Source organism: Primulina huaijiensis, chromosome 9, assembly GCF_012295235.1.
Source record: "Primulina huaijiensis isolate GDHJ02 chromosome 9, ASM1229523v2, whole genome shotgun sequence".
Classification (NCBI taxonomy): Eukaryota; Viridiplantae; Streptophyta; class Magnoliopsida; order Lamiales; family Gesneriaceae; genus Primulina; species Primulina huaijiensis.
Window position 1 is genome coordinate 19,498,749 of NC_133314.1, and position 11,732 is coordinate 19,510,480.

Sequence of the window (11,732 nt, forward strand, 5' to 3'; positions counted from 1 at the left end):
CATGGAAGAGAAAAGAATGAATTAACCGATGTTTACATTGATATTATTTTTAATAGAAATAAAAGTGAATATGTGAGTTTGAAATATTTATCAATTAAATGTCAATTCAAATCTTTAAGTTGAATAAAAAACATTTGTTGATATTTTATAGTCGTATCTTATGTTTAATTCTTGTATTTAATTGAATTCTATGAAGTCATTAAAAGTCTATTGATATTTTGAATGCTTCTAGATTTTTATAGAGCTTTTAAAAGTCGAGTTTCAATATTACATGACTTTTTAAAATTATACAAAAGTTTACATTAGATACCATTAACTTTTATAGAGTATATAAAAGTGTAGATACTTATATACTTTTAAACTCAATAAAAATCATTTATCGTGCATCATGAATGATAACTCCATTCCAATGACTATATACTTGCGGCCGACCAGCCAGGACAGACGGTTGAAATACAGCCAAGGAACATATATCAGCAAAGTATTTGTTATATATAAACCTGCTTGACAACAACGCCGAGGGAAAAAAAGTAAGCAGAATAAACATTTCTATCATTGTCTTAACGCAACTGCAGAAGCGCTTTACATTTTCACACACACACACACACACACACACACACATATATATTGTGTCTAACCAATCCAAAGACCAGTTGTGATGATAAGCCAATCTTGGCCGGAAGTTTTGTGAAACTACTCTATTTGACAAATGCATCTGCCTTTATGATACATTCTTTGCTAAATATAAACCTGTAGTTTTTTATCTTACAAATTTTTGTACTTGAAATGAGCTTCACCGTTGATCACACACCATCAAGAATGTTGCTGATAAGTACGAACTGTAAAACCAGCGTACCAAGCAATCCTCATGAGCTGCATGCCAAGAACCAGCACCCAACAGCATACTAATCCCCGAATGGTATGCACCATCCAAGATGGTGAACCGAGTTCAGCACCAAGCTTCAGCGCTCTCATCAGTTGCAACAACCGATATGACTCATAAACAATTGGTGTAACTAACCACACAGGTGATTGCCAGTGCCATGTTAACATCTCGGTAAGCATTTGCACAGATAAAAGTAGAAAGTAAGGACCTAATAGAATCGCAAATGAAATGAAGGGAAGTTGAGGCTGAAGAAATCCCTGTTGAGAACTGAAAACTATTGCCAAGGGGATACCATATCCGGTAACATTTGCAACCATGTTCCAGAACTGATAACTAGAGGGAGGTTTGCTGATGCAACCTTGAGTATTGTCCTTCGACCGGGAAATAGTATCCGCCATGAGAAGAAAGAGGGAGGCACCAAGATTGAAAATGCAGTCTAGTCCTGTTAATGAAAGAAGGCTGGCTATGTTGGGACCAAGGAAAATTGATGAAACCGGTAGCCACAAGGCGGGAACCATGCCTGTGACTAAAAGAACAGTTGGGCCAAGAAACCATAAAGGCCATCTAAGGTGTTGGATTTGCATGTATGGTTGATTGTTAGTATCTACAAGGTGTTCATTATTAGTTATTGAAGCTTCTGCTGAATCACCAGAAGAATTCACGGTTTCAAAGTTCAGTAATTTTACTTCATTTTCAGGGGCATATGTTGTAGGAGCAGGTTCCCATGGTGACATATTTGCATGAACAATAGGGCAAAGTTTCCTACTAATACAAGGAAAATTACTCCGGTATTGCAGATTTTGAAATTTCCACGACATCGGGTTCTTATAATGCAATTGAGAGACGGTAAGTACTGGAACACTAAATAGAGGCTGCGTCGATGATGTCATAATGTGGTTCTTGAACCGAAGATTAATGGTAAAAAAAGTCCGATTACACGTTCAGATTACCTGAAAAATAGACAGAGGCCTCAATATATAGACCACCCATCGTTTTAACTAAATCGGAGAGGTGGGTGAACCGTGAATATGGCTACAGCACAGCAGAATCCAAAAACTTTCTGAAAATAGATAGGTCATAGTTCTTCGAAGTCAAAAGCAAGCTTATGTTCAAGGCAAGCTAGTGCCATCATAAAACTTTTGGGCATTCCAGTTCAAACAAAAATAAAGCTCAAATATCAACATTTTTTTAAAAAATCAACTCGATTGCTAGTTTACAAATCTATCTAGCACATACCACATTTTTACACGCTTATGATAACAATAGCAAACAAATAGCTCAAAGAGCACATTCTCCACGAAGCACCAACAAAGAACAAAATCTTCCATGGCTATACTTTTTCGAATTTTACCTCCAGTTTTTTTCTTGAATAAAGGACAAACCACCGAGTACCAGGCTACCAGCTATCCAGTCTTAGGTCATTGCACTTTCTTTAGCACGGTAATAAAAATGTTTCATCCCATTTAATCCTAGCTATTTCAGCTGCATATTCACATAAGTATTTCTCTGCCAAAACTTATTTACACCTCCAGCGAAAGTTACCGTAGTAGTATATAGTTCAGCAGCAGCAAACAAAAAATCTTTCAGCGCATAAATACGCATAAAAAAAGCGAGGAACTCAAACATAAGTTATAAACAAGAAATCTTTCCAGTAGGGGAGAGGAGATACATAAATTAAAACTACTCACTAATTCGTATTAACCTGATAGGTTTTGAAGTTTTGAATAGGTGGATTAACCAAGGTTTACCATTACCAATCGAAATCGAGATTAACCGAACAGAAATCTAAGAAATTCAGATAGTCCCAGAAGAGATGCAAACCTCGTAATCGTAGAACCCCGTCGAGGAAGAATTCCAGAGGATCAAAATCGAATTTCTTCTTATGCGAGGGCGAAATTTAGACACACAATAGGATGATCGCAGTTCAAAGTTCCTCCGATATTACTTTATTTTTTTAATCCATTTTATTATTCTTCATTATTTAAATAATAATAATAATAATAAATCATATTCAATAAATTGATCATAATATTAATAATAATGTCAAAAATTATAAAATTAGAAAAAAATTATTACTAAGGGGTGTAAAATTAAAAAAAGTAACAACAACAATAATAAATAATAATATTATCAAAATTAAGGATGAACGAAATTTGGGTTAAATCAAAATAATCAACAATTTATTAATAAAAATGTATTTAATATTTAAAAAATATTATATGTATAATGGAGATTATAAATTAGATTACACATTCGTTTCGAAATGTCAAAATTATATTTGCACTTTATTTGGAAAAGTTATTTCAAATATACATTTATGATATTTTTTGTAATTTCAAATACAATTTGTAATTAAATGTGTAACCCTCATTATACATGTAGCATAATCCTTTAAAAAAAATCTCCCAAAATTCGATTAATTCTAATACAAATCCAATAATCAATTTTAGTTCGGTTCAGATGGTTTGGGTTTTATTGAAATTTTTTGCGGGTTTCGATTTAATAAAAAAATAATGTAATTTTCAGAAGAAAATAAAAATAGTTGCATTTTAGTTTTAAAAAAATATTTGGAAACTTGTTCTAATTCAAATTTACACATATATTTTTTTTTAAAAAAAAAATCAAAATCGCACTAAATAAACTGATTAATGTGATTTTAAAAAAAATAAAAATCGGATTTTTTGAATTTAATTTTCAAATTAAATCGATATTTCATTTCAATTTATTTGAAATTTGGATCGTATTACCTCCATCATTTCACTTTCGTCAAGTCCCCAAGTCACTGCTACCATGTTGGCCTCTGTCTCGGCTGCTCCACTAGTCCATTCTTTTACACCTACTGGGAAAGGTATATCTATGGCTTTCTTAACTTGTTCACTTTGTGTAAGCCTATGTATTTGGATATTGCTTGTCATTGGTTGGTCTTTCTATAGCTTTACTTAACTGTTACCCGGACGGAGGAGTTTGATGTATTTCTATATTTGTTGTCGACTCACAAATCCAGGAACTTTGGTTGCTACCATATTTCTTGGTACTGAGGAGTCATTGAAAGAAATTGGCCACAATCGGACAAAAAATGAATGCCCTTGGCCAAAACTTATTGGCCTCATAAAACTACTAAAGCAGAGTGTTTGACAAAATGAAAGCAACTTTGTGAATTTTTCCATTGATATTTGTGTGTTTTATTTGTTGACTGTATATATAATACACTTTTGCATCAATTTAGACCTCTTTCCTAACATCCATTTATGCAAATTCACTTCGCTTGAGTCTCTTCCCCACATAAATTTCTGTGCATCATTACACTTCATTTGGTCATCGTTCTCGCATACATCTCTATGCATACACTTTAGTCGGTCCTCTTTCCTGCGTGCACGTGCATTACTGATGAATATAGGAAATTAAAAGGCATAAAAATAGATTAAAAGGGGTGAAAAAGCTAGCAACTGAATAAAACTGAAGAAAATATCTAGAATATGGCATTAAAAAGTGAAATTTGCTGGAACTTATGCAAAAGAATTTTTACAGTGTTGTAATTTATTGAGCGATAAGTTGTCTCCTTCTTTAATCGATTCTTTCTCTTTTATTCACGACACGAAAGTTTCTTCCACTCCCCACAACTATCCACGATCTCCTGGAAATTGCCATTTGCTTGCCTGCTAACATATGCATTCAAAGTAGTTTGAATAATTATTAGGTTGTTCCATTTTGTGGGCTAAAATTCATCTTGAGTTTTGGCAAAATCTAAAAAACTTTTTAGGTGCAAAATATTTCCATCGTACATATCACACCGCAAAATAAGAAACCAAAAAACATTACCCCTAATATACATATAGATCATATTTATAAAAAAGAGAGTTGTCCTAAAAATCACCAAAAATATCATCAGGGGATTTGTATAGGCGGAAGAATCTGCAAGGTGTGGATTATGTCGGAATCCGGAAATTTCAGCGGTGGCAACGAGAAATGGCTGAGAGTAGAGCTCCCCCTTCTCATCTCCTGCATGGTGAGAAGCGCCGCCAAGGTGTTCCGGAATATTCCTTCACCGGCTAACGCTAACGTTTCCTTTTCTCCGCGGAGTGTTCCAGCGGCCGATTCCGATGGCGGGAACACGGAGTCTAAGGTGTTTTCACACTCTTTGATTAGCTTTGAGATCAAATCGGTGGTGAAAAAGGGCTGTTCCAGTACTTTTTGGATGAAGGGCAAACGAAGTACTCCACCTGTTCTCTTGTCATATTTCTTGAGTATCTTAGCCAACCCTGAGGTTAGTTTATATCTGATTTCAGTGTTTTTAATTCTCATATAAAGAAAACTGACTCAAATATAGATATATGAAATATAAATGTAAGTAATAAAGTCGTGGTTCGATCTATGATTTCATTCATATACCTGTGTAATTAATGTTGCTGTAATTCATTAAGAGGACCATTTCACCATGGAAATTAACGATGTCTTTCCTGATCTTTGCCAACTCCTCCTTGTAATCCTTCTGATCACTCCCATTTTCCATCACTTTCTGTATTCTCTGCTGCAATTCCTGCATCATTTTATAATAACAAACCCTTCCTTAATCAATAAGAAACCATCCTGCTTCACCACTAATCAAACTTATTTTTACTAATTAACTTGCTAGCAGTGTCAAAAAAGGCCAACCTTGAATCCTCATAACAAGATTGGATATATATCATATAAGCAAGCTACTCGAAATTTATCGAGCCATATTTGGCAGTTTCTATGCCATGGCTTGGCTTGGATCCCCTCGACCCCACATAAATTCACGTGGGTCTCTCATTTATTTTGGACATCCAAGGGTTGTTTCGAGCCCTCCCAATTTATTTGACCCTATGTTGCTACAAATAAAGTTTAATTTATAAACTCGAGTTTATATCATCACTCGATACAAAAGTCTTTCTGCGAGAACCCAAATTTTTGGGCATTAATTATTTGTTTAAATATAGACATATATAAGAATTTATTTTCGAGTTATGTTTATAAAAATAATAAATTCGAAAATATTAAATAATACGTGGTATTTGAAATACTAAACTAATAAATACATGAAATTCGAAATCCAATACAAGATACATGATAAATTAAAGCTGGATATCCACATAGTTGGAAGAAAATATTACATACAAGGTATTTTTTCTCAACAATGAATCATCTTAATATTTATGTAAAGAGTATATAGAAATTTATGGAAGGAGCCTATTCAAATTATGAAATGATATCAATCAAATTATGGTAAGATTTTTACCACCCTTCTATAAAGAGGAGAAACTTTCATTCAAAATTTACACCATTCCAAACAATCCAAATTTTCGGAAATTTCCCTCCAAGTGCTTCTTAAATTTCGAAATTTTGCTCTCTAAAATTCTACTAAAGTCATCAAAATTCGGTCCAAGTTCAGAAAATAATTTCTCCCGCTCAAGTAATCAGAATCCGATCTCCACCGTTATAATATGATTTCATATGTTTTAAACAACATATCCAAATTTCAGTCAAATCAAACGGTTAGTTTTTCGCAAAAAACTACTCAGATTTTAGACAGGAATAGAATACCTATGGTTTTTATCCATAAGCATGTTAAAACGACTTCCAAACTCGATCTCCACCGTGCATAATATATTTGATGTACTTGTGAACATACTGTAAAAATTTAAGCCTGATCCAACGGTTCAATAAGGCGCAAGGAATTTTATAAGGCGACTAATTTTTCGATTGAAGTGCCACTGCGTTTTGGAAGTGCTGTTTGCATGATTCTTCTACTATTTTAGAATTTCTCCAAGCAATCATAAAGTAAGTGGGCTTGTTTTAAAATATCATGTGTATAAATTATTTCGTTTTTTAAAGTTTCGGTCTAGCACCGTTATTCTTTTTCTACCACTTCATGATATGATTATCGTATGTTTTATATTTTCGCACTTTGAGAATTTAACTGGATATGGGTGAGATCCTCAATATGCATGATATATTTATGGCCTTACACGGTGGGATTGTAACATTATATGACATCGCCCCCTTAGAGGAGTAAAAATTAGGGACTGATATCAGTAAACCATGGAAAGTAGAAGAATCTCACTGCCTTTGCCAAAATTATGTTTATGGTTATGATGATGACATGTTATGAGAATCATGTTATGCGTGATATGATATGTGGTTTTCGAAATTCATGTGTATTTGTTATATATGTGCTCGAACAGCCTCGCTTACTGAGTGACGATCATGCACTCACTCCTTACTCTACCCTCCCCAGATAAGTCAGATGAGAAAATTGAGGAAGATGAACAAGATTAGTTTTGATGAATCAAGATGTTTATTTTAGTTTTTGCTAAGTAAATTGTAAATGCTTCCGCATATTTTGATCATTTTAAGAATCTACATTGTAAAGGGAATCTTATGATTGATTATGAGTAATAAACTAATTTTTTGTTTATATTGTACTACGAGATTTGTTGTTTTCAATTGTGTGGTTCTAAAACAACGTCGGTGCCGCCTAATCCCAGTCCCGAGGCGTGACACTTTCAGGATAGACACTTCTTGGGTTTATAAACGGATTAAGATGCAGTCGGCATAGCAAAAAAAGACTATCGGGTTGGTGTCGATAATTGCAAAAAAAAAAATATTATAGGCTTGAGTGATTAATCTAGAAAAGAGCTATCATCGAATAGATGCCGATAATTGTAAAAGAAAAAATAACATATTATAAGTTGGAATAAGGTGCAAGTTTCTCAAAAGGTAGAGAGCCTATTGAGTTTATAACCTAAGATATGAACTCCATCTATACTAGGTTGGAATTTTCTGCGTTCAAAAACACATGTCAACACTCATTTAGCATAGTCAAAGCCTCAATATGCATGTATTTCCTTTGGGTTTTCACCAAAAAATAAAATAAAATTACACAGACACGATTCTCAATAACAATTTCAAAGGAATAACACGCTTTTCTCATTATTATATGTAAAAAGTGGTTGTTCTCCGTTCAACGGAAGCAATATTGGCGAATATACTCTTGATAAGTTGAATATCCAATACATAATACGATCGAATCTTACAAATATTCGTGAGGGAGCCCAACTCAACAGTACCAATTTTATTCTCATTCACGCTGCGAAAAAACTGAACATAACATACTAAAAACCTATAAAATATATATGCAAAAAAATGGGCTTTGAATGGAATTGATTACAATGACTTAAATTAACTGGGATTTCAACAATAGCAAAACGCAGTGGATCTAATGAGTTTGAAACTGGAATGAATCTTAAAACAGTACCAATTGCAAACAGAAAATGGATCTCAAAAGCACTAACCTTGTGGTGAATAATGAAATCCTCCTCTTGTTCGACGAAGAAGGAATTGAACTTGTCAATCTCGTCGTTCAACAGGTACACGAAGTCGGCCTCCGCCTTTCCACGCTCCAACGGCGGCGACGCCGAGGAGATCGACCTCAGCAGCTTTTTCAACTCCTTGTAGGACAGGAAATAGTCCCGCCACCCCGGAAGAGACTGTTCGATTTGGTGCTTCAATCTCTTCCCAAATTTCATACTCCCCGGTCACAAAATTAATGGAAGCTGCAGATAAATTTGTGGGAATGGAGGAATTAAATTGGAAACTGGGGAGTGGTCGGTTTTATTATTGGGAAAAAGAGAGAATATTTGGAGAGCATATGCTTTGCGTGATGAGAGTGGCGGGTTGAGTGAACTCCTCAGCATATTCGGTTCTTCAACTCACACACTCGCCAATTAATCAATTTCTCATAATATTTAATCTTCAATTAGGTATGTCTTAGAAAATCAATGTTAATATATTATATATTATTCGTCTTAATTATATAAGTTTATTTATTTATTTTTTGATAGTCTTAAATATATAATTTATATCCATTTTCTAAAATATATAATAAAGTTTTTAAATGAATTAATTAAATAAAGACAAAAATAATATATATATTTGAGACGGAATGAATTTTGATTCAAACGTTAAGATAATATGAAAAATAATGGAGATATTTTAATTGAGAATGGAAATTGATGAGAATGACCTTTAATAAAAATATATGATAATAATTTTTTGAAATGGGGACGAGGATATTTGAGAGGATGATCCCGAGGTATCTGCTGGGATTCTCTCATTGGAGTAGGAGGGAGGGTGGTCAGTGTATGGCTACAATTCACAAGTGTACATATCTTTCTTTTTGTTCTCTTTAACCCTAGTTAGGCAACCAGTGATCATACATCGGATTAAAAATATTAACATTTGATGCTAAGAAAATGGATAGAGTTGGATTACATATATATATATATTAATTAATGTGGCACTATGCAAAAAAGTATATATATTTCTTTTCTTTTTTTTTTTACTGTTATAATTAATAGCAAAAACTCTCATGAGATCGTCTCAATGATCAATTTTATGATACAAATATTCAATTCGATCCATGAAAAGTATTAAATTTTATAGTAAAAATATTACTTTTCATTTTAAATATAGATCAGCTTAATCATTTGTCTAACAAAATACTTATTTTAATTAATAATCATCCCGTTCTATTTTCTTTATATATATGTTGCATAATATTTTTGTGATACGGGCCTGTCAGGTGCTTCAAACACCAATTTTTAGCAAAAATAATGAAATATCTAACTTCTAAAATTTTTAACAATATAAAACTATTAACATGTTAATGCTTAAATTAAAATTTAAAACATTTCCGTCATGCAATATCAAAAACTAAAATTCAATACCACATTTCCATCAAAAATAAATAATCCATACGTTTTGAGACTTCATTTCAACTAACAATGTTAATCGGCTGTTCTTTAAATAAAAAATTACTCAAGATCATTATTGGATATATCTCAATTGAAATCCATGGCTTCAAGAGAATGAAGAGGATGATCAAATTGTGCTTACATTAAATAAGAATAAATATTATAAAATCAATTTTACCATTTAAGAAATAATTTTTTTTTGCTTAAGATTTTATCCACTAAAAAATTTATAGATATCATTAAAGTTCATAGCATCAATAATTCAATGAAATTGAATTGACTTCCAGTTGTTTGAAGACATGCATGAGGTACTGGAAGTGCTGAACAAGATACGGGTAATTCATCGTGTGTTCCGGTGTCCTACAAATCTACAATGATTGTAAAAATAAGAAATCTAGATAATTTTTATTTCAAAAAAGTATTAACAGTAGTTAATTTACCTCGACTCTCAAATTTGTTTTTTTTTTCATTTTGCTTGGAGTTCTACCCAACTCTTCAATCTTTTTGACTTTTTCACACCATTTCTTTTCTTGAATCTTTTTTCTTGTATCATAGAAAGTCCTATCGATGATGTCATGACACCACCATTGTTGTCTTGGCTCACTTCAGTCAAACGCATTTCCATGACTTGCTTGGTTATGTCACATACTGAATTATGCATCAGAGAGAAAGTTGATGGGTGGACGGAGGCTTCGGTTGCCAGTCTTACGAGCATCATACAAAGTTTTCTATTGTAAGGACCGTGTATCGTATTATCGTAAATCCTGTGTGATTATCGATAATCTATGAAATTGTCATGTGATTATGTAGTTGATGTATATCCTGACAAGGGAAATTGAGAAAATGAATATTGAATACGAATTGACGTGGTAAGAGATCGAGTGGAAAAGCCGGCACCAATATAATACCAAAATCAATATTTGGACAGAACATGTGGCGCCCGAGCGGTAGAAAATGACCGCCCGAGCGCCAGTGTGGAATAAGGGGTGTTCTCGGACAGAACATGCCGCGCCCGAGCGGTAGTTTTTGACCGCCCGAGCGCGGTGCAAATGACACTCGGGGGCAGAACATCTCGCGCTCGGGCGCGAGAATTCTACCGCCCGAGCGCCGAAGCGGTGGAGTGATAAGAACGAGGTTCTTCCTCTTTTTCTTTATTTCTTTCACGGCAGCTTCGAGAGACACGAGAGATTTCGATTTTCTTTCGTCCGAATCGACTTCGAAACACTGTCTAAACGCGAAACAAACTATATATTTGTGATCGTCGCGTCGAGGGCTTCTGACTGAGGTAATTTTCTTCTAGTTCCAGCAGCTCTAAATATCAAAGCGCTGGAATAGCGTGTATTTGAAGTTGAATTTCTTATATGTAGTAGAATAACCGACAAGAAACTCATATTCGAAGTCGGAATTGAATTATATTATGATTTGAATTTGATATGAATTTTTGAAGTTTCAAATAATATTTGAAACTCATATTAATGATTTTTGATTAGGTTATTGATTGGAATGAGTATGTTATTGATGTAGATAAAGTATTATACCGATATCTTCAGGCTACATCAACTGGAACGAAGAATTGAGGTATGTTGCGACCGGGTAACATACGACAGGTATCTGTATCATATGATATATGTTTGATTGATTTGATTGATTGGATTGAGAATACATGTCTATATGCCTTATTTATTGAGTTTATGTGGCATACATGACATGCACGTTGAGCTATGATCCTTGGATACCCTGATATGATTTGATTTGATTCTGGGGTTTGTGAACACAATGCTATGTTTGGTATTAAATGACCCTTAAAGCATAGACATTTGTGGCCCCGATGATTGGATATGAGATTTGGGATTTGATGGCGCTTCGTCGACGCTATCATACGAGTATCCCTTATTGAGGCCGGTGTGCCAGCTCGAGCATTGATTTGATAGCGATTCGATTGACTCTGACATGTGCTCAGTGGATGGGCATTTGACCTGATACCTCCACGACATACATGCATTGCATATCATATATCATTGTTTAGATATCTGTGGTATATATTGTGGTTGCTTCAGACTGAGCTTTGCTCA

General features: G+C 33.9%; 2 protein-coding genes across 2 annotated transcripts; both read right to left on the bottom strand.

Moving 5' to 3' along the window:
• Nucleotides 1-473: 473 nt before the first annotated feature.
• LOC140985325 (uncharacterized) lies at nt 474-2,852 on the bottom strand. The gene is made up of 2 exons (XM_073453153.1): nt 2,708-2,852; nt 474-1,836 (listed from the first exon to the last, which is right to left on the bottom strand). The coding sequence occupies exon 2, from the start codon at nt 1,774-1,776 to the stop codon at nt 814-816; it is 963 nt and encodes a 320-aa protein (XP_073309254.1). The 5' UTR covers nt 1,777-1,836; nt 2,708-2,852; the 3' UTR covers nt 474-813.
• A 1,778-nt stretch (nt 2,853-4,630) lies between these two features.
• LOC140984049 (SPX domain-containing protein 3-like) lies at nt 4,631-8,626 on the bottom strand. The gene is made up of 3 exons (XM_073451211.1): nt 8,200-8,626; nt 5,276-5,423; nt 4,631-5,145 (listed from the first exon to the last, which is right to left on the bottom strand). The coding sequence occupies exons 1-3, from the start codon at nt 8,431-8,433 to the stop codon at nt 4,772-4,774; spliced, it is 756 nt and encodes a 251-aa protein (XP_073307312.1). The 5' UTR covers nt 8,434-8,626; the 3' UTR covers nt 4,631-4,771.
• Nucleotides 8,627-11,732: the final 3,106 nt, after the last annotated feature.

What these genes read in the sequence shown, in the direction of transcription:
- LOC140985325 (XM_073453153.1), bottom strand. Translation starts at nt 1,776, where the DNA reads ATGACATCATCGACGCAGCCTCTATTTAGTGTTCCAGTACTTACCGTC.
- LOC140984049 (XM_073451211.1), bottom strand. Translation starts at nt 8,433, where the DNA reads ATGAAATTTGGGAAGAGATTGAAGCACCAAATCGAACAGTCTCTTCCG. An exon ending in ATTTCATTATTCACCACAAG is followed by an intron (nt 5,424 to 8,199) that starts GTTAGTGCTTTT and finishes AAAATGATGCAG; the next exon opens with GAATTGCAGCAGAGAATACA. An exon ending in CAGCAACATTAATTACACAG is followed by an intron (nt 5,146 to 5,275) that starts GTATATGAATGA and finishes AACTAACCTCAG; the next exon opens with GGTTGGCTAAGATACTCAAG.